At 38.4% G+C, this 21,478-nt stretch overlaps 1 protein-coding gene across 1 annotated transcript in view; it reads left to right on the plus strand.

Moving 5' to 3' along the window:
* The first annotated feature begins 10,186 nt into the window (after positions 1 to 10,186).
* Positions 10,187 to 21,478, plus strand: part of UBA6 (ubiquitin like modifier activating enzyme 6) — a 92,211-nt gene continuing 80,919 nt past the window's right edge. The window contains exons 1-2 of the mRNA XM_060108982.1: positions 10,187 to 10,286; positions 14,387 to 14,449. Of these exons, the coding sequence (XP_059964965.1) occupies positions 10,216 to 10,286; positions 14,387 to 14,449 (134 nt within the window). The 5' untranslated portion in view covers positions 10,187 to 10,215. The remainder of the gene's footprint in view (positions 10,287 to 14,386; positions 14,450 to 21,478) is intronic.

Here is a 21,478-nt window from a genome sequence, read left to right on the forward strand (position 1 = left end):
AGAATAGCACTGTCAAATTCAATAGCAGATCCCAAAGAAATAGAAATGCAGAAGCTGACAAAGATTTATCAGAGAAGCGCTCTCTCAACTTTCCACTATTAAACCTTCCTAAACTATATCCTGTTCTCTGTGTTCTCCTATTACAATGGAAGACTTGTCCCTGTTCCTCTTAAAAGCCAATTCCACCCTTGTGTTGTGGATACCATTCTCTCTCACCTTTCAAGGACATCACTTCTTCAGATATCCCCTTGTCCTCCTATACCATCAATCTCCCCCCTTCTAAATAATTCCCACTGCTGTATGAAAATGCTTTTTATCTTGCATCTTAAAAAAAAATCCTCCTCGGCCATATATTCAATTTCAGCTTCACCTCCCACAATCCATTTCTCTACTCTCCCTCCCAGAAAACTTCTCAAGAGTTGTCTGATAACTCCTCTTCCTTACTTCCCTTTTAATCCTCAACACCCGTCATCTTGTAGTCCGTCCTTACTACTCCAGTGAAACTGGTCACCAAAGATCACTCTACTATGAAAACTAATGGTGATTTCTCTGTTCTTGACTTACTGTAATTTTTATCAACATTCAAACAATTGTTCATTCTCTCTGTAAGGAGCTCAGGTGAAGGAGGACTGGGCCATATCTTGGAGAATACTGGAGTGGCAGGAGTTGAAAGAGAAAGCTTAATTTGGGAGAGGTCACAAGACAGAGGTGGATTGGGAAATTGTCAAGCACCAGGGAGCTACATGGAAGCTTAACTGATATATGAAGGCCATCCCTCGCTCTTTGAGTAAATAATATTGCTGTCACAGAGGAACCCCATTGTTGTTTTTCTTATCACTATCTGGTGAATGGCCTTCCATTTTCAGATATCAGCACAATATCCCTTAGCCATTCATGAAAACAGTAATCATCCTAAAACAAGGCTGAGCCCCCATCTGAATAACTATTCTGGGTAGAAATCCAATTTTCATCAGTCTAGTATATTTTTAATTCCACTGAAAACAGGGGGTGGTAATTCCTTAACAAATTGAGAACAAAGCGCAGCATCAATACTTGAGTGGAACTGGACAGTGATGAATTCCTATATCAATTCGCTTCCCACTTGAGACACTCCTCTTAGCTCTGTGAAACTATCCCCTCCCAGTTTTTCTCCTATCTCACTAGGAGTTCTTTCTCAGTTTCATTTTTTCCTCCTTCTACTCTACTTAATATTTATATGGGCTCAGATCTAGGGATTCTTGGTTTATCTGTCTACCCTCTCCCCCTTGGGGATATCACCGTCCTCTGTGTGTGTGTGTGTGTGTGTGTGTGTGTGTGTGTATAGCTTATATATAGAGAGAGACAGTTTATATATATATATATATATTGAGTTTAAGATATATTGAGTTTAAGATGTGCATGTAGAGGAATCAAGTATAAATTTGGATCTATGAACTTGTAGATTAGAGAAGTCTGAGCTAAATATATAAATTTAATAATATATAATATATAAATATGTGTGTATGTGTGCATGTGTTTGTATATGTGTGTATATATATGTTTGTATGTATATGTATATATACATATATATGTTTGTATGTGTATGTATATATACATATATGTTTGTATGTATATGTATATATATACACACATATACAAACACATGCACATGTACACACACATATTTATATATTATATATTATTAAATTTATATATTTAGCTCAGACTTCTCTAAGCTACAAGTTCATAGGTCCAAATTTGTACTTGATTCCTCTACATGAACATTTTAAACTCAATATATCTTTATTATGTTACAATGAACTCTTTGTTTCTTCCCTAAATCACTTTCTCATTTATTCTTTCCATCTCAATGCTGGCACCAAAATATGCCTAACTTGTTCAAGCCAAAATCCAGGATTTATTCTTAATTTATCTCTCCATAGTATCTTATATCTAATCCATCAATAAGTTCAGTCTTCAAAATATTTTCCAAATCTATTTCTCTATTTCTATTGTCATTGACCTAGTCTAATCCAGCATCATCTCTCTCAACCTGATTAGAGCCACAAACTTCTCACCAAGTTCCTCTTGCTCTGCTATAATCCATTCTCCACAATGCAGCCAGAATGCTCGTTATAAATATAATTAAAACGTCACTCCTCTGATTACTCTCTAATGACTCCACATCTCACTTAAAACAAAATCCAAACTTCTTATCTTGGTGTTCTTGAGCAACTCTGAATGATCAATTCTGACTTCAGGCTGAGAGGCTGTGGGACATTGCCAATGTTAACTTTTTTCCTTCTTCAGTAAAAGGATGGATTTAGTATATCATCATTGTCCCTAAAGAGTGACACAGCAAGACCCACACTGTGGTTCAAGGAAATATATGTGTGTGTGTGTATAATATATATTTTAAATATTTATAATTTTGTATATATATTTACATGTATATGCTAAGAAAAATGAAATATGTAAAACTCTGTAAAATTCTTTGAGATATTTCAGAGTGCAGATGTAATACAAGTTTGCTGCCTTCATGTTTCTATTCAGTAATGGTGAGAAATACTACCTTTATCAATTAGGATGCTTTAAGCTAGAAGAATGAGAAACCCAATTAAAAATGGCTTAAACAAAAAGAAACTATTTCACATAACAAGCATTCCAGAGATTAGCTGACTCAGAGTTCCGGGAAATTTAGGATTTTGGCATATGCACTATATCAGTTTTTTTATCTCAGGCTTGTCCATTTTGGCCAGGAAAAACCTGAAACGGCTGCAGGAGGCATATCCTCACAGAGTGAGTCCAAAGACACAAAAGGGAATATTTCCATGATGTGTCTATTCTTATCAACAAGGAGAATTTTCTTCAGAAACCCATCCATAGGACTACCTCTCACTTATTATCCTGAGCTGCCTAACATGTCAATGCCTAAACCAGTCAACTCTAAGGAGATTGGGATTTTGACTATTTTAGACCAATCGTAACTCAGTATCTAGGGTTAGGGAGAAATCTAGTCTCCCATGAAGCTCATGGCAGCCTTATGTGTGAACAAAATTGATATTCTCTTAACAAGAAAGAAGAGAGATCTCTTACCAAGAAAGAAGGAGTATGATGTCTGTCAACCTGTCTTTCAACAATTTGAATGACTAAAGAGAAGCTGTGATTAGATGTCATCAATGACCATCATTTCTGTTCAGTAGAAGTATTAAAAGTGATGGGAGCATCTCCCATTTTGAAGCAATCACCAGATCTATCCACGAAACTTGGTGGTAGGCAAATCTATTTCTTGCCTATTCCTTTCATCCAGAATTGCTCAACATTTGGAACTAAACATGAAATCTCACCAGCAGAGGGCTGAGGATTCATGCAGGTAATTTGTTGTTGCTGCCATTGTTACTTAATATTATCTTAATTGACAATAAAGAATCTTTAGAGTATGTTTATTCTAAACTTGTCATTTTACTAATTATTAAATGAGATATCTCTCTTCCTACCTTATTGGAGATGATAACCTGGACTCAGTATCTATTCCCTCACCTCTGCTTCCTGTTTCTACCACCCTGCATTAACACAACCTTAATCACATTGGTGAGGTTAGTGTCCAGAATAGAAATAGCTGCTGGGAGCTCTATTTCCTGGAATATAAAATCCAGCGTTCCACCCAAAGCCCAGTGATAAGAGGATTGTGAGAGATGACTCTTTCAATACCTTCTTCAGTGAGAACAGTGTTGTCTAGTATGTCCCCACAAGAATGTTTATAGACCTACAACGAATTGTAAGTGATGAAGGTCTCTCTAGAATGCCATCACTGGCAAAGAAGATGTTGCAAATAGCTGTGCCTCTAGGCACTACACCATTGAAAAGGAAATCAGTGACCAACTGTTGGACAGGATTCAGAAGCTAGCGGACCTGAGTGTAGGTTCAGGCTTTCTTGGATTCCTGCTGGTTGGTTGTAAAGCCATTTTCTATTTCTCATTCCTACTGATAGTTGATTATAGGAACAGTTCTCCATTTACCCAGCTTCCTAGTTTTTCTTAGCTGTATCTGAAGTCTTCAACTTCATCTACTCGGGAGTATTACGCGATTGTGCTTTTATATGAGATAATGGGGCTACTTATATTTGTGTAGAAACCTTAATTACAAGTACTCAGTATACAATAACCTTAACCACATTATCAACAGGATTGTATTCTCCTTCACTGCTTCCCTCAGATTTTATGACGCCTTGCACATTTATGTGACAGAATTCCATACTAACGTTTTCTCTATCTCCATACTTATCTCCCTCTGTAAACATATATCCCAGTTATCTTTGCTAGAAAAGCCAATCACAAACATTTTCTGTAGCAAAAATTACTAATTCTTTTTCTATTACCTTGCAATGGTAAATATAAGGCATGTCTAAAGGCAGGATCCAGAGTATAAAATGACATCAGAGACAAGAGGAATGGGACTGCAAATAAACTAAGCAACAGAAACAAAAGACTAACACAAAGATCGGTGCAGTCCAGAACGCAATAAGGAAAGCCGTACTGAAAGGAGGTTTAGAGGTAGCCCAAAGAATGAGTTAGAGCAGCGCAAAATTTGGTCCTAGGTCTAGCAGCGCACAGATCACCAGGGAACTTGTCAGAAATGCAAATTCTCAGCCCCTACCCAAGCATACTGAAGCATAAATGCTAGTGGGGGTCCAACAATCTGCTTTAATAGGCAGGCCAGGAGATTCTGGTGTGTGCTGAAGTTTGATGCCTCCAGGCTAGAGGTGCTGGCTGCCAAACTAAAGATGAGAAAACAAGCCGAAGATGAGAAGGGAGATGATCTGAACATTGTTTCAGTCAAGAAAAAAGATGTGAAATTGGATTGTATAGTTTGAGTCTGTGGTGAACAGTGACTGTGGCTGAATTCATCTTTGGAGTAGGGCTCTGGGCATCCTCTTCCATAAAGGGGTTGAGGTGCCTTTATCATCCAATTAGGGCACATCCAGATGCATTTACAGCATATTGCCTGGAAAGACACAAAAACATGAAGTCTCACTTAGGGATTTTCAGGTTTGTCATCTGTTTTCTACCAATATTAGAAGAAGGTTAAACTTAGGAGCATGATTTATTATATTTTATCTCTAGTCACTGTTGCATAAGCAGTTAAATCAAACAATAAAGTGTCTTGAAAAATATATTTCAATCGTTAACCTACAATGACTTGTCTTTTTATTGCTCTATGGGCAATTTTTAAAAAATATTTCAGGAAAATGTGATATGCATATATCCTAATTCATAGACCACTTATGATGATAATTATTCACATTTTGAAAAGGTTTATTTCCTTCGCAAAGGAATTCCCTCTAGGTTCTTCTAAATAGTCTGTAATAATCAGCTTCAAGCCAGTTCAAATGTTACTGCAACATCTTTGGACAAAGAAGCCTGCTTCAAAACTCAGGAGGTTGGCTGCTTTCCAACCATGTTCATGAAGGCCTGACCTCAGGACGTAGTACTTCCTATTCTTTATGATAGTCACGGAAGAGGTATTCCAATTGTTGGGATCTGGGTATAATATACTAGAGAAATACTCAACAAGGGATGAAGCTAGTCGTGGCTCTGTACTTGTAATGATGTGAATTTATCCAAGACATTTAAACTCTTTACCTCTTTGATTCATCCTCTGTAAAGCAATAGGGTTGTATACTGAGGTGACTGCTAAATATCCTTTCTGTGCTAATAGTCAATAACTTAGGAGAATGAAGTGAAAAATGCATGTAAATAGCCTCTGTAATTATAAAACCCAATATAGATGTTATTTATTATCTTTATAATTTATGATGTGAACTATTTAATTTGCAGAAATCCAATTTGTACATAAAATTTCAGGAAGATATTCATTACAATGTACACTTACATGATGATCAAGATGGGGCAATTCTAAATGTATTGTGGTATCCTGGATTGGATCCATACAGGAAAAAGAGCATTAGTGAAAAACTGGTGAAATCCAGATAAAGTATGTAGCTAGTTAATAGTATTGTACCAGTATTAATTTCTTAGTTTTGACAAATGGAACATGGTTATGTAAGATGTTATCATTAGAGGAAGCTGAGTGAAGTATATACAGAAATTGTTTTACCTTTGCAAATTTTCTGTAAATCTAAAATTACCCAAAATAAAGATTTTAAAATAAAATTATTGTACTATGCCTTGAGAATGTAACTATGCATTCATACATACATACACACATATAAACACATGCAGCACAGGGACAACAGAAATGAAGGAAATCACAGAAATCAAGCCACCATATTTTTCAGCACTACACCAAAGCAATAAAAAAGGAGCTCTCTGGTGTTAGAAAAGTTTTCCTGAAAACTGTGAGAAAGTAAAAATGAGCTTGGACTAAGAAAGTAAAAATCTGCTTTGCCATTCATCAGGTATAGATAATAAACACAGATAAAGCCAGCTGTAAAGTTAACAGAAAATAATATTTCTCCCAAGAACATGCTGTAGTGTCACCAAAAACCCCCACTATGAGTAACTGCTGCTTTTTTTACTCACAGAGAACTCTTTTCTATAAAATCATAGATTGTCAAAAAACTTGCTCTTTGAAATCTTTCATTAAGATTGAAATATCCCATTCTTGGCTAGATGATCTGAGTTATGTGATAGAGAAACAGCCTCTACTTCCAGAACTTCAGAAAAGGGGTTTGTGGACACATTCCTCACCTACTTTGACTCTGTAGCTTCCAAAAAAACAGGGTCCATGTTACAGTCCAGACCTAAGGTAGACCCCTTTACATACATCCTTCCTTTCTTTTGAGTCTATCAAAATACTACTTCGTTTTAATTTCTCCTAAATTCTACACTTCCCCAAATTCCTATAATAAACCTACCTTTTCCTTTGTTTGATGAGGCATCCCATGGTGGGCTCCATGGAATGTGGCCTCCCTCCTTGCAATGAGCCAGAAACCTGACATTCTCGGAATACAGTTTTGTTTCTGATGGATGTAGTCTTATTGGACTAGGAAGCCTGCCTCATGCTAAAAGTTAAAGAACAGTAATTTCACATAAAACTGAGCTGCCAAAAAGTATCAAGTTCAAATACTATACAAAATTATTATCAAAAAAGAGAGAATAGGGCTTCCCTGGTGGCACAGTGGTTGAGAGTCCGCCTGCCGATGCAGGGGACATGGGTTCGTGTCCCAGTCCGGGAAGATCCCACATGCCGCAGAGCGGCTGGGCCCGTGAGCCATGGCCGCTGAGCCTGCGCGTCCGGAGCCTGTGCTCCGCAATGGGAGAGGCCACAACAGTGAGAGGCCCGCGTACCACAAAAAAGAGAGAGAGAGAGAGAGAGAGAGAGAGAGAGAGAATAAGGAGTATAACATCATCATTACAGATAATGAAAGTATGCCTCAAAGATGAGTCACAAAATAGAACAAAACTGAAAGTTAATATTTTTAAACTAGCTAAACGACATTAAGAAAATACAAGGTATGAAAGAACAACATGATTCAGAATTAGAAAAACAAAATTAATTCTATGGAAGGAATCCTTTCACACTGTATACGTATATCAGATCATCACATTGCACACTTTAAGTATCTTACAATTTTATTTGTCAATTATATCTTGATAAAGCTGGGAAGAAAATAGAAAAACTCAAAAGTTAAGGTGACAGAACTCAGGAGAATTAGTAATAAAGAATTAATTACACACAACAGATTATGATTTTCCATAAAGAACTTGAACCAATCCTTAGGTCAATGTTTTTCTCATCATTTTCGTTGTCTGACTCTCATTCTCTAGTAATTCTCCAGGAAGGGCTCATGAAAATGATAGTCTCATCAAATATTGATATCATATCAAGTGTTGATAATAGTTTATACCCTTTGTACGTGAGAGTTAGTTTTGCTGGATATAAATCCTTAGTGCGTGCTTTGTCCCTTGAGTACCCAAAATATGTTGTTCCACTTTCTTCTGGCAAAAGTTTCACTGTGAAAAGTCTAGTGATATTCCAATTTTCTTCCCCATTTTGAAAATGTAAGAATACACTAAAATCTGTTAAATCTGGGTATCTGTTATATTGTTTGTTTGAAATAATTCACACTATACTTCACCAAATCTATCATGACCTCAATTTTAAGAACACCATTATTTTCTGTACTGATAAAAAAGAAAAAAATACATTGCAATTTCAAGGAAGTTAAAATGTGGAAAAATGTGGGTCTTAGATAATATTCAGTATATTCATTTTCTATTGCTGTATAACAACTTACTGTAAACATAGTGGCTTAAAACAACACAAATTTATTAGCTCACAGTTCTAAGGTCATAACTGTGGGCCCATCACAGCTGGGTTCTCTGCCCAGGGCCTCACAAAGTTGAAATCAAGGTACTAGCAGACCTGCTGTGATCTGGAATTTGGGGTTTTCTTCCAAGGTCATGTAGGTGTTGACCAAATTTAGTTCCTTGCAGCTGGCCAAGGTCCCCTTCTCCTTATTGGCTGGAAGCTGCAGGCCACTGTAAGCCCCTAGAGGCCATTCCCATTCCTTTCTATGTGCCCCCCTCCCTTTTCGAAGCCAGCAATGGAGATTTTCCCTCCCATCAAATTCCTCCTCACACTCTGAATCTCCTTCTCCAGGAAAAGACCAGTCTCTTTTAAAGGTAGAGAGGCAATTTACAAATAAACAAACATACACCAGAAGGTGACAAATCTCAAAAAAGAAAAAATTTAAAGGGTACACTTGATTTTCCCTCAGTCTAGAATGCTCTTCTGCTAGATATTCACAGGACTCACATCACTTAGGGTTTTAGCTCAAATGTCACTTCTTCAAATAGGCCACCTTTGACTACTATGTCTAAAATTGTCTCTCTCCTCCTCCCCAAGTCTCTTTCTTCACCTTATAAAGTTTTCTTCATCGTATTTACTTTCTAATGTTATTTTTCATTTATTTTCCATTTTTTTGCCTTCCCACAATGAGACTGATGAAATCAGGGATCACTGTATCTCTATCACCTAATCATCATCTAGTCATTAGGCCCTAATGTTTAACAGGCATTCAATAAATATTTAAGAAGGAAAGAAACAGGGAAATGAAATTAGGAGAGAAACTGGTGTTATTTGCAGAGCGAACCTTTCAAAGATATTTATATCTATTAATTTTAGAATAAAGAGAGAAGATAGGGGATAAGTCCAGTCCTAGAGCAGAACATTGAAAGAATGGGACACAGACCAAGTTCATTTTCATGATTATGTAGAAAAGGTACACAACTTGATTGAGAAATCTGAATGATGGCATAGGTGAGCAATATGAAGTTTCCAGGTATTTGGAGATGTTCAAGTTGAAAAGAGAATAGAGGCACAAAGGATAATGCCCTTTTGCCTGGACCCTCTCTCCACACCAGAATGGGAAGAAATTCTAAGTAAAAATATCATACATTACAGATAATATAAATATATAGTCAAAGTATTTGTCAGTTTTAAAATCCTACAGACATTTCTCCAAACATACACTTATTTAGAATGAAAGATAAATCGTAATATTATTTGAGTCACACTAATTCTTGTTGTTTTCCAAGAAAAGTGAAAGGGGAGTCAATGGAAAGGGAATTAGATGAGAGGTCCTTACACATATGTTCAGGTACTTAATCTGGCAAGTCACACCAACCGTAAATTTCTGTCCCTCACAAAGTGAAGGGGGCAACCTGGATGCCATATGCCATTCATAGCTCATAAAATCACGATTCAAATTTGTGACAGTGCTTGACACGTAGTAGACGTCCAAAATTATTTGTTAAACGTGTAACGCCTTAAAATGGAATCCCAGACTGGAAATCCGGAGCTACTTATTACTAGCCTTCGGGGTTTTTTAAAGTATAAAATGAAGGGGTTTCTTCTTCCTGCTACAAAACTCTTAAGGATTTTGCTATGCAATCCCATCACTTCGCTGGCCACTGGAATCCTCTGTGTTTGGTAGGTGACTCGTACCTTCAGTGTTTTGGTTCGGTTTACATCTGCCAGACCCCACTCGCAACAGTCCATTCCCTGCAATCACCTGCAGCAAAGCCCACTCCACGACCACACCCAAACCGGAAGCCAGGACGCCTCTGGGCTTGACGGGAAGGCGCCGCCGGGCTGCGCGCTCCCCCAGGCCCGCCCCCTCCGGTGACGTCACCGCCCGCCCCTTGACCTCACGGTCCTGCCCCCTTCCCTGCCTCCCAGTATCCAGCAGCGGCTGCGTCTCAGGAGGCGATGGAGGGCTCCCAGCTGGTGGCCGCACGTCAGGGGGAAGAGGCGTCCTGCTCCTCCTGGGGGGCCGGCAGGTGAGAGGACGTGTGTGGGCGCGAAGAAGCAAGGCGTGGCGGGCAGGACCCAGGGGCCGGCTTTCTGCTTCTCCCCCCTAAGGCGGGCAGGGAGCGCGAGAGAGGCCGCGGGGCTGGCCAGAGCCGGCCCTGGGCGGCTAGGGGAGCGCGCGGTGTGGGTGTGGCGGCGTGGGCTCCGGCCTCTGCGATTGCCGGCTTCGCTGAGGAAAAAGCCCACTTATCGCCCCTTTCAGCGCTTTCTCAGTTCTGGTTGGGGTCTCCCATCCTCCTTCCTCCCAGTCACCGGACGTGGAGGGGAGGGAGGGGCTCCGGCGGGGAGTTCTGGTCCGAGTCGCTCGGTGTGAGCTTCCCAGACCTAGTGCCGGACACCTTCCCTCCTTTCGATAAAGTGAAAGCTAAGCTCTGCTGTGCGCTGTCCTCCGCTGAGATCCTCCTTTGAAAACTATTACCAGAGGGAACTTGGTAATAATGAATCAGTGGTAGTCAGGACACTCTGAGGCCTCTGTTGACTGCACTTTAAAAAGAAAGAAAGAAAGAAAAATAAATCCAGGAAAAAAAACACGAGTTACCCATTCTTATTTCCCAGTTGGTGTTGAGGTTCACGTCTTTACCCATTCCGGCAAAAATAGAGGGGAAATGTGCGTGTAGTTCCTGTTTCAATCATTTCGTAATTAATAAAGCGGATAGTTACATTCTGCCCACTACCAGAATACAATATGCCAAAGATAAAAGTGGAGCATATTTGATTTGGAGCTAATGTGAATGTTCACAAACCTGTAGCATTTTCACCAGCTTCAGACTGAAGGGATGCTTTTGGTACCATGGTATTGCCTGCCATTGCCAGCGTTGCCAAATTTACTTGGGAGATATTATGCAATACAAACAAAACCTCCCCTTATTTAAAGCATTTTTGATCGCCATGTAGACCTTATCATAAGGATGATTTTTGAAATATTCCAGTAAGGCAGAACTTTCTGAAAGGTAGGTGCCAGTTGTATCATTACGTGACAGAACTGGTTAGAATGTAATGCTCTTCTCATGTTTACTTAAGAGCTTTACCCCCTAGACTATTGCCCTCCATGCAAGGAAGATAGCTACTGAAAGTATACCAGGGATAAGAAAGCTGTAATAAAAATTTTTGTTACAGTGCCACGGTATATTGTGTATTTGTGTGTTTTTATTAGCTAGAAGCTGATATCACTTGATCATCTAATCAATATTTGATAACAGAAATAGTCACATTTTGATATTATATTTTCAAATCCTTTGGCTTGTATAGCAACAGCAGGCCTAGAAAATAAGTTCCCAAAACTGAATTTTGTGCTTTCACGTTGTTTTTAGAATCCTGTAATTGATAATTAGAGCTTCCTAAAACCTAGAATGGATCACAGTTTTGCCAAGATGATATTGATCTTAGCTGTCACCGTGGCTCAGGCCCAAATGTCCCAGCTGGTTCCCTCTGGCCAGGAACTATTTCTGTTTCCCAGTGTTTACCTATTATCATTTTTCTTTCTGTGCCATGCTGTGAAAAAATTGGAATGAACTGCAGTAAATGATACATCACTTTGTGTCTTGTTACACTAGTATGTTTAAACTTTTTTTAATTTTTTAAATTCATTTAACAGATTTTTTTTTTTTTTTAGTGCTTTCATCATGCCTACTGTGAGAGGCAGTAGGCAGTATAATGTGGTTGTCAGGAGCTAGACTGATTAGATTCAGGGCTCTGCCATTTACCTGCTCTGTGACCATGGGCATATTATTTAAGTTAATCTCTGTCAGTCTCAGGTTTTTTCCTCTGTTCAATAGAGATAGTAATAGTGTCTATCTCATAAAGTTGTTGAAAGGGTTAACTGAGTTAGTACATCTAAAACGCTTAAAGCAGTGTGTGACACATGTTTGCTCTTGTTATTAAATGCCAGGTACTGTTTTAGGGATTTGGAATACAGTAGTGAATTCCTAATGGATCATATATTCTATAGGGGAAGGCAGATGATACTTAATGATAATGAAAAAAATACATAGTTAATGATTTGAAGAAAATACAGCAGGTTAACAAGTTAGGGAGCCACTTCGTTGATTGTGTTACCAAACCAAACTTGGTCTGCTTTCCCAATGCACACCAAAGCCAATCTCCTGACACCAGGTAATGGTGAAGAAAAGTACAGTTTACTGCAGGGCCAAGCAAAGAGAATGGGCAGCTCATGCTGAAAAGACAGAAACTCGCCCTTGGCTTTCAGGGAAGGGTTTTTTTTTTTTTTTTTTTTTTTTTTAATTTATTTATTTATTTATTTATTTGGCTGTGTTGGGTCTTCGTTTCTGTGCGAGGGCTTTCTCTAGTTGCGGCGAGTGGGGGCCTCTCACTGTCGTGGCCTCTCCCGTTGCGGAGCACAGGCTCCAGACGCGCAGGCTCAGTAGTTGTGGCTCATGGGCTTAGTTGCTCCGTGGCATGTGGGATCCTCCCAGACCAGGGCTCGAACCTGTGTCCCCTGCATTGGCAGGCAGATTCTCAACTACTGTGCCACCAGGGAAGCCCTCAGGGAAGGGTTTTTAAAGAAGTCTGAGGGAGAGGGTCGTGGGGTGTGTGATCCATGCTCAGTTCTCTGATTGCTTGATGGTGAGGTAACAGGGTGATGTTTTTGGAAACTCAGTCATCAACCTTCAGGTTCCAACTGATCAGCAGTTCAGCACACAGTTAACTTCGTCCACCTGGTGGGAGTTTTAGCCTCTGCAAGACAACAAAAGGTCCTTGACTTTGTTTTATGGCTAAACTGTTATTACTTTGACTGCTTTCCTTTGTTCCTACATTTTCTCACCTCTCTGATTAAATTTGCTCTTTGGAACTCGGGGAAAGCCTAGGAGACTAAAACTTTTGTACAAACAAGTGGGGAGGGGAAATCTGTCCCAGGGAAGGCCCCACAGTGTCATGCTCAGTTTCAATAGGGTGATCCCGAATGGTCTATGTGATGTTTGTGAAGCAATATTTTAATAGAGGCTTAAATGGTAAGAGTCAGTTATTCAGAGATCTGAAGGAAGAACTTTGAAACAAAGGGAATAGCAAGTATAAAAACACTGAAGTGATAGCAAGCCTGGCTTTTTGAGAACCGTCAAGTAGGCCAGTGTAGCTGAAGATAGTGAGCAAGAGGGAGAGGTGTGGGCGTTGAGGTTGGACAGGTAACTGGGAGACATACATAAAGGCCCTATTATGTATGCTAAGGTGTTTGAATTTTGTTCTAAGGATAAAGAAAACTTACTGAAGCATAATTCTAAGTTAGGAGTAATGTCTGACTACATTCTAAATGTTTTAGTCTGTTAGATGGAAAATAAATTAAAGGGAAGGGCAATAGAAATAGAATAGTTAGGACGCCTTTGAAGTAGTTCAGATGAGATATGATGATGATTTGGCCTGAGATTGTATTGACTGAAATAGTGAGAAGTGATCAGATTTGAGATCCCTTTTGAAGGTAGAACTAACAGCACTCACAGAGAGAGAAAATAAGGGAACAAGTTAAGATCCTTAGATTTTTGGCCTGAGCATGTGAGTAAATGGTGGCATCATTTGCTTGGTGGTCCCAAGTGAGTTGGGAAAGACTGGGGAAGAATAGATGAAGCAAGGGAAATTGAATTCTATTTGAGGCTTGTTATGTTTGTGATACTAGTTAGACATCAGAATAGAGATATTGTTCTGGCAGATGCATAAAATCTGGAGGGCAGAGGAGAGGTCAAACATAGAAATAAGCTTAGATATCATTATATGGTAAATTCTGAGTGTGTATATTATAGAAGGTTTATGGGGCACCCAAATAAAATTGCTAAAATATAGATCCATCAGAATATATGTAGCATTGATAAATAACACCTGAGAATAAATCAACCATGGGCTCTAATTTTATAATACACACAGGGTAGGCAGTCAGTAAATTTAATCTTGATCTATTTTTAAAATCTAAATAAAGTGGTAAATAATAAAATATATATCTGGTTTGTAAAACCTGTTTTGGTAACTAGTGAATCTGATCCCATGTATAATTGAATTTTATATTACAGAATATGAATATTGAATAGCCATACTGGCCCTTATAAGTTATGTTTTCTTTTTTCAGTGTGAATACAAATTTGCCCAATATGCCAACAGAATCTGTGGAGATTGATGATGCATTATACAGGTAAGAACCTTATGGAAACTGAAACATTTTCCCCATTCATTGTTCTCCAGTAACGGAGTAGTTTTATTCAAAGACACCATTAGGCCTATGCAGAATTTTGTAATATATATTCTAAGAGTTCCACTCAAGTTAAAAATTCAGTTTTCTTTTTTTCTTTTTTGTTTTTTTTACTGTAAGCTGAAAGCTTGAATAATATTTAAATCTTGGTTGCGTTAGGTTTAGGTGATATGACTAAGAATGATTTTGCTATCCACTACAAAATATACCTCTTGTTTCTGGACAGGAGTACATATTTATGTTCTTGATGGTGCAGGAGTCTCATGAAAGACAATTCATTTCACTTTAGTTAGTTATACAGTAGCATCTAGAGACCATGTTAACTTCAGTGTAATCTCATTAACAACATTGCATGTTTGCACTGTATAGACAGTGGAGAAGTATTTTGTGATTGAAGAGCTGTGATTTGAATGGAATTTAGTGGGACTTTTTTTACCAGATTTTTTCATGAAATAAAAATACTTTTTTCAAAATTAAAGAAAAATTAAAAACACATAAATTGCTGTCATTTCTAGTAGATACTTTGAGATGTTTGCATGGAAGATAGTATACTCTCAGTTTAAAAGTTTTTAGATTTCCACTATAAGTAATTATGAAAAAATAAATTTTATGTAGGTAGAATTTGGAACAATAGACTCATCATGTATTTTGGATTTCTTTCTATATTTTTTATGTGGGATTCAGAGTCAATTTTGAGCAGTTTAGGAGGAGCTGATATACACCACCTGGTATGTTGATTTCAAGTCACATTTTGTGCTATACCTTGGAAGAAGAGATAAAGACTAACTTGATTTTGCTTACGTGAAAACTGTTTCACCATGTGGTCTCCTCTGACTATGATTATACTTCAGAAGTCATTAAATTTGGACTCTTCATCTGTAATTACTATGTTCTTAATGTCCTTCTGATCATATTCTTGGGATTAGAAATGGCAGCTCCTTGAGATAGCATTGGCTAATTTTTTTCATTATTTGTTACAGTCCTTGTGAAACATTTTTATATCCCTCCAATCCTATAATGGCTGATTAATGAACATAATTTTCAGTAAACCAGAGATTAAATTTTCCATTTTCAAAGCTAGGTAAGTAGGCTTACAGTTCATTTGTAGTCAGTTTGCTGGACTGAAAGTAATAGAATATAGCAATTTAGGTATCATATATAGCAGTTCATATATGATCAGGTATTGATGGATCATAAGGTAGTTCTATTTTTAATTCTTTAAAGAACCTCCATACTGTTTTCCATTGCAGCTGGACCATTTTACATTCCCACCAACAGTACACAAGAATTCCAGTTTCTCCACATTCTCACCAACACTTGTTATTTTCTCAGGTTTTATTTTTGTTTTATTATAGCCATCCTTACAGGTTTGAGGTGCTGTCTTGTTGTGTTTTTGCATTTCCCTGATGATTTGTGATGTTGAGCACCTTTTCCTATTCCTGTTCGCCATTTGTGTGTTGTTGTTGGAGAAATGTCTAGTCCTTGCCCATATTTTAATCAGGTTATAGGCAGGGTTGGGGGGGGTTGCTATTTAGTTGTAGTTTCTTATATATTTTAGACATTAAACCCCTTATCAGATACCTGGTTTGCAAATATTTTCTCCTATTCCATAGTTTGCGTTTTCATTTTGCTGATTGTTTGCTTCGCTATGCAGAAGATTTTGAGTCTGCGGTAGTCTCACTTGTCTGTTTTTGCTTTTATTGCTGTTCTTTTGGTGTCATATCCAGGAAATCCTTGCCAAAACCAATGCTGAGAAGTTTCCCTCCTATGTTTTCTTCTAGAAGTTTTATAGTTTCAGGTCTTTTGTCTAAGTTTTTAATCCATTTTAAGTTGATTTTGTGGATGGTGTAAGGTAGAGGTCTAAATTCTAATCTTTTCATCTTTTGTTTTGGAAATCCAATTTTCCCAATGCTATTTGTTAGTCCAAACTACCTTTTCCTCTGAGTACACTGGCCATACTAGACTACTTCTTACCATAGTTTATGCGTTTACACCTGTTGTCTTTTCTTTTTTCTTTTTAGTTTATTTTTGGCTGGGTTGGATCTTCATTGCTGCGCAAGGGCTTTCTCTAGTTGCGGTGAGCGGGGGCTACTCTTCATTGCAGTGCGTGGGCTTCTTATTGCGGTGGCTTCTCTTGTTGTGGAGCACGGGCTCTAGGCGCGCAGGCTTCAGTAGTTGTGGCACATGGGCCCAGTTGCTCCACAGCATGTGGAATCTTCCTGGACCAGGGCTCGAACCCATGCCCATGCATTGGCAGGCAGATTCCCAACCACTGCACCACCAGGGAAGTCCCCAAGGTCAATACTTTAAATACTATTTATTTATTCCTAAATATTGTCATTGAAATTTATTTAATATTTACTAGGTATACAAGTTTTTCCCAGATATGAATAACTGAATCTCGGGTTATAATTATTTGTAAACATTTAGGCTTTCCTACAAAACTGAAACTCTGTAAAATCTACAAATTTTGAATGTTAACTAAGTCTGATATTTGTACATATATTTAGGTAGGAAATATTTTTAGGGCAGTTTCAATACCTGCTTTAACAAAGTGGCTTGCTAAATATATTTCACTTTTTTCTTATTACTCAATCTTAAATTACCTCATAGTTACTGATCAACTAAACCTGAAATTATTCTCAGAATCTAAAGATTTATTTTTTGGGGTGGGGGAGCACTTCTAACAGCATTCTGGGCCCCATCTCTATTTAATTTTGAATCTTTATTGCCAGCAAATTGTTGGGAAGTTAGACAGCTAGTTAGACTTGAGCCATTTCTGTAGATCTGCCCATTTATTTTCCTCTGAATATATGCCTGAGCCTGCTAATCCCAAGATTTATCTAAAGAAATGAATGAGTTCCAATTTAGGACTCAAGCCTTGGTTTTCTAACTCTACTTTTACCAAAGAACTCTCTGTAGGAGGTAATTAAAACTAATTCAGATAGTGATAAAATGATACTTTGCTGTCTCTTTTTTTATTTTCCTTGCATATAGGTTCCTGTGTAGAGATCACTATATGAACAAGGCATGAATATTAGAGCAGCATCAGGGCATTCTTAGCTTTCTGGATTAATACAGTCATAATAGTATCAAAACTGTGTGTGTTCTAGTGTAATACTAGAGGAAACTTCTCTGGCTTTTGAGATAACAGTTTTTCTGGATTCTCTTCTACTCCTCTTGACTTCTTTCTCAGACTTTTCTTAGTCTGCTCTTGCTTTGCCTGCACCATAAATGCCAGGTTCCAACTTGAGGATTTTTCTCTCAGTTCATACTCTAGTTCACATCCATTTCCATGATTTTAGCTTTCTGTCTATATTTGAGTCCCTTTCTTCAGCTTTCTTCTTCCAAGCTCAAGACCTTTGTTTTTAAATGCACACAAGATGCTGTTTTCTTGTTTGTTTGTTTTGGCTGTGTTGGGTCTTAGTTGAGGCATGCGGGATCTTTTCATGACGGCATGCAGTCTGCTCAGGTTTCTCTCTAGTTGTGATGTGCAGGTTTTCTCTTTCTAGTTGTGGCTCCAGGGCACATGGGCTCTGTAGATTGCAGCACATGGCCTGTCTCGTCGAGATGAGCAAGCTCAATAGTTGTGGCACGTGGGCTTAGTTGCCCCGTGGCATGTGGGATCTTAGTTCCCCGACCAGGCATTGAACCCGCATCCCCTGCATTGGAAGGTGTATTCTTTACCACTGGACCACCAGGGAAGTCCACAAGGTGCTTTAAATGTAAACCAGGCAGATGTTCAGCAAAAAACTACCTTTTTTTTTTTAATTGACGTATAGTTGATTTACAATGTTGTGTTAGAATATCTGCTTCTTAGAGAAACACTATGGTACAGTGAAATGAACATGGTCTCTGGAGTTAGAGGAGAATGTTCACATCCAATCCTGACATTTATATGAACCAAAACTAGTTATTTAATCTTACTATTTCTCATGTGTAAATAAGAATAATAACATCTCTTAAGAATAATATCTAAGTCTTAAAGTGTTCACGCAAAAACTTAATATAAAATTTTCAGCATTAAGTAGCACTCAACACCATTGGAATCCTTTTCCTTCCCTCTTCCCATTCCCAAGCTTAATTAAATGGTGCCATACCCACTCAGTAACCTAAGCTAGAAACCTTGGTGTCATCTTAGGTTATTCCCTATTTGTCATCTTCCAAATTAAATTTTTTAAATCCTTTCAGTTCTTTTTAAACAACTCTTAATTCCAGCTCTTTCATTTTCTCTCCCTGCATTTGGAACCTCTCAATTGAACTATTATAATATTCTCTTATGTGTTCTCTTTAAAACTATTCTTGTCTCTAATCCATCTTTCATAAGTTATTCAAAGTTGTGTTTTTGGCACTTACCTTGGAGTCCATGGCTTCTTGGCTTAAAATCCTTAAATGATTCCCTGTAATCTACACTGATGAGGCCAAACTGTACAATATACATTTAAGCCCTTTTATGGATACAGCATAACAGTGGCTGACAGTTTGAACTTAGATATTAGATCTGAATTTGAATCATTCTCCATCGTTTATTAGTGTATGATCTTAGGTTACTTAACCTTTAAGTCGAATCATTTCTTTCATTTATTCATTAAATATTTAATGAGAAAATGTGCACAAATTGCAAATAAATCATGAAGAATAGTACTGTACCTATGAATTGAGTAGCTTCTAATTTACCATGAGTTATGGCCATATCTTTCTTTTTAGCCTCCATGTCACTTCTCACCACTTTACATTCTGACATCCTATTCTTTAGCCTTGTTCAAAATTTATGTATATATTGTCAGGGTCTAGGATTTGATTTTGCCCTATTTACAAGCTGAAAACTAGCCTATTATTCTTTAGTGGATGCTGACGTAAGGTGTGAAACATCTGGGTCAGAGACAGAGGATTTCATTACTTACAGCAAACAGCATGGGCATCAGCCTGGTATTGGTTCTCCTTGCTCTCAAGTCCCATGGGAGTGATGCCATGGGCCCAGATGGATGCTTGGTACATATATAACTGCTGAGGAACACTGAATTTGGGGGACCTGCCCAAAGCAGTAATCAAGCCTGCTCTTTGTCTTGGAGAGAGATTCACCTTATACCTCAAAGTTAAATACAACCCTGAGAAAAGGCCAAGTGAAGAGCAGTCAGGACATTGCCCACTAGGCATACCTAGAGAGACATCTAGGAGTTGAAAGACCCATGAAGGAGTATCTCCCAACATAAATATGTATTTTTCCACAGTTTTATTGAGGTATAAATTAGTATAAACTAAACTGTACATATTTAAAGTGTACAATTTGATGTGTTTTGACATGTGTATATACTCATGAAATCATCACCACAACCTAGATAACATCGATCAAAACTAAACATTTTCTTTGTGTTCCATTGTAATCCCTTCCTCTCTTCTCTCTCCAGCTACCATTTGCCCCAGGCAACTACTCATCTGCTTTTTGTACTGTAGAATAGTTTTCATTTTCTAGAATTTTATATAAATGGAATCATACAGTATGTACACCTTTGGGAGGTCTGGCTTCTTTCACTTAGCCTAATGATTTTGAGACTCATACATGATGTCGTATCAGTAATCTGTTCCTTTTATTGCTGAGTTATATTCTGTTGTATGGATATACTGCAGTTTATTTAACCGCTTAATAATTCTTGATGGGCGTTTGGGTTGTTTCCAGGTTTTGGCTATTACAGATAAGGCTGCCATGAGAATTTATATACAAGCTTTAGGGTAGACATATGCTTTTATGTATTCTGAGATAAATACCTAGAAGTGAATGCTGAGTTGTATGGTAGGTGTATTTCTTAACTTTTTGAGAAATGCTGGATTTAAGAAGTTTGCCTAGGAGGAGACCTTCAAGATGGCGGAGGAGTGAGACGTGGATATCACCCTCCTCCACACAAATACATCAAAAATACATCTACATGTGGAACAACTCCTACAGAACACCTACTGAACACTGGCAAAAGACCTCAGACTTCCAGACAGCCATGTGGCTGACAGGGTCTTGGTGCTCTGGCGGCATGTCAGGCCTGAGCCTCTGAGGTGGGAGAGCCGAGTTCAGGACATTGGACCAACAGCGTCCTCCCAGCCCCACGTAATATCAGTCAGAGAGAGGTCTCCCAGAGATCTCTGTCACACGCTAAGATCCAGCTCCACTCAATGACAAACAAGCTCCAGTGCTGGACACCCCATGCCAAACAACTAGCAAGACAGGAACACAACCCCACCCATTTAGCAGAGAGGCTGCCTAAAATCATAATAAGGTCACAGACACCCCAAAACACACCACTGGACATGGTCCTGCCCACCAGAAAGACAAGATGCAGCCTCATCCACCAGAACACAGGCACCAGTCCCCTCCACAAGGAAGCCTACACAACCCACTGAGCCAACCTTAGCCACTGGGGGTAGACACCAAAAACAACAAGAACAACAAAAAGGAGTAAAAGCCTGTGAAAAGGAGACCCCAAACACAGTAAGTTAAGCAAAATGAGAAGACAGAGAAATATGCAGTAGATGAAGGAGCAAGGTAAAAACCCACCAGACCAAACAAATGAAGAGGAAATAGGTACTCTACCGGAAAAAGAATTCAGAGTAATGATAGTAAAAACGATCTACAATCTTGGAAATAGAACGGAGAAAATACAAGAAACGTTTAACAAGGACCTAGAAGAACTAAAGAGCAAACAATGATGAACAACACAATACATGAAATTAAAAATACTCTAGAAGGAATCAATAGCAGAATTACTGAGGCAGAAGAACAAATAAGTGACCTGGAAGATAAAAGAGTGGAACTAACTACCACAGAGCAGAATAAAGAAAAAATAATAGAAGACAGTCTCAGGGACCTCTGGGACAACATGAAATGTACCAACATGGCAAGTATAGGGGTCCCAGAAGAAGAAGAGAAAAAGAAAGGGACTGAGAAAATATTTGAAGAGATTATAGTTGAAACTTTCCTACTAT

The sequence above is a fragment of the Mesoplodon densirostris genome, chromosome 1, assembly GCF_025265405.1.
Source record: "Mesoplodon densirostris isolate mMesDen1 chromosome 1, mMesDen1 primary haplotype, whole genome shotgun sequence".
Classification (NCBI taxonomy): Eukaryota; Metazoa; Chordata; class Mammalia; order Artiodactyla; family Ziphiidae; genus Mesoplodon; species Mesoplodon densirostris.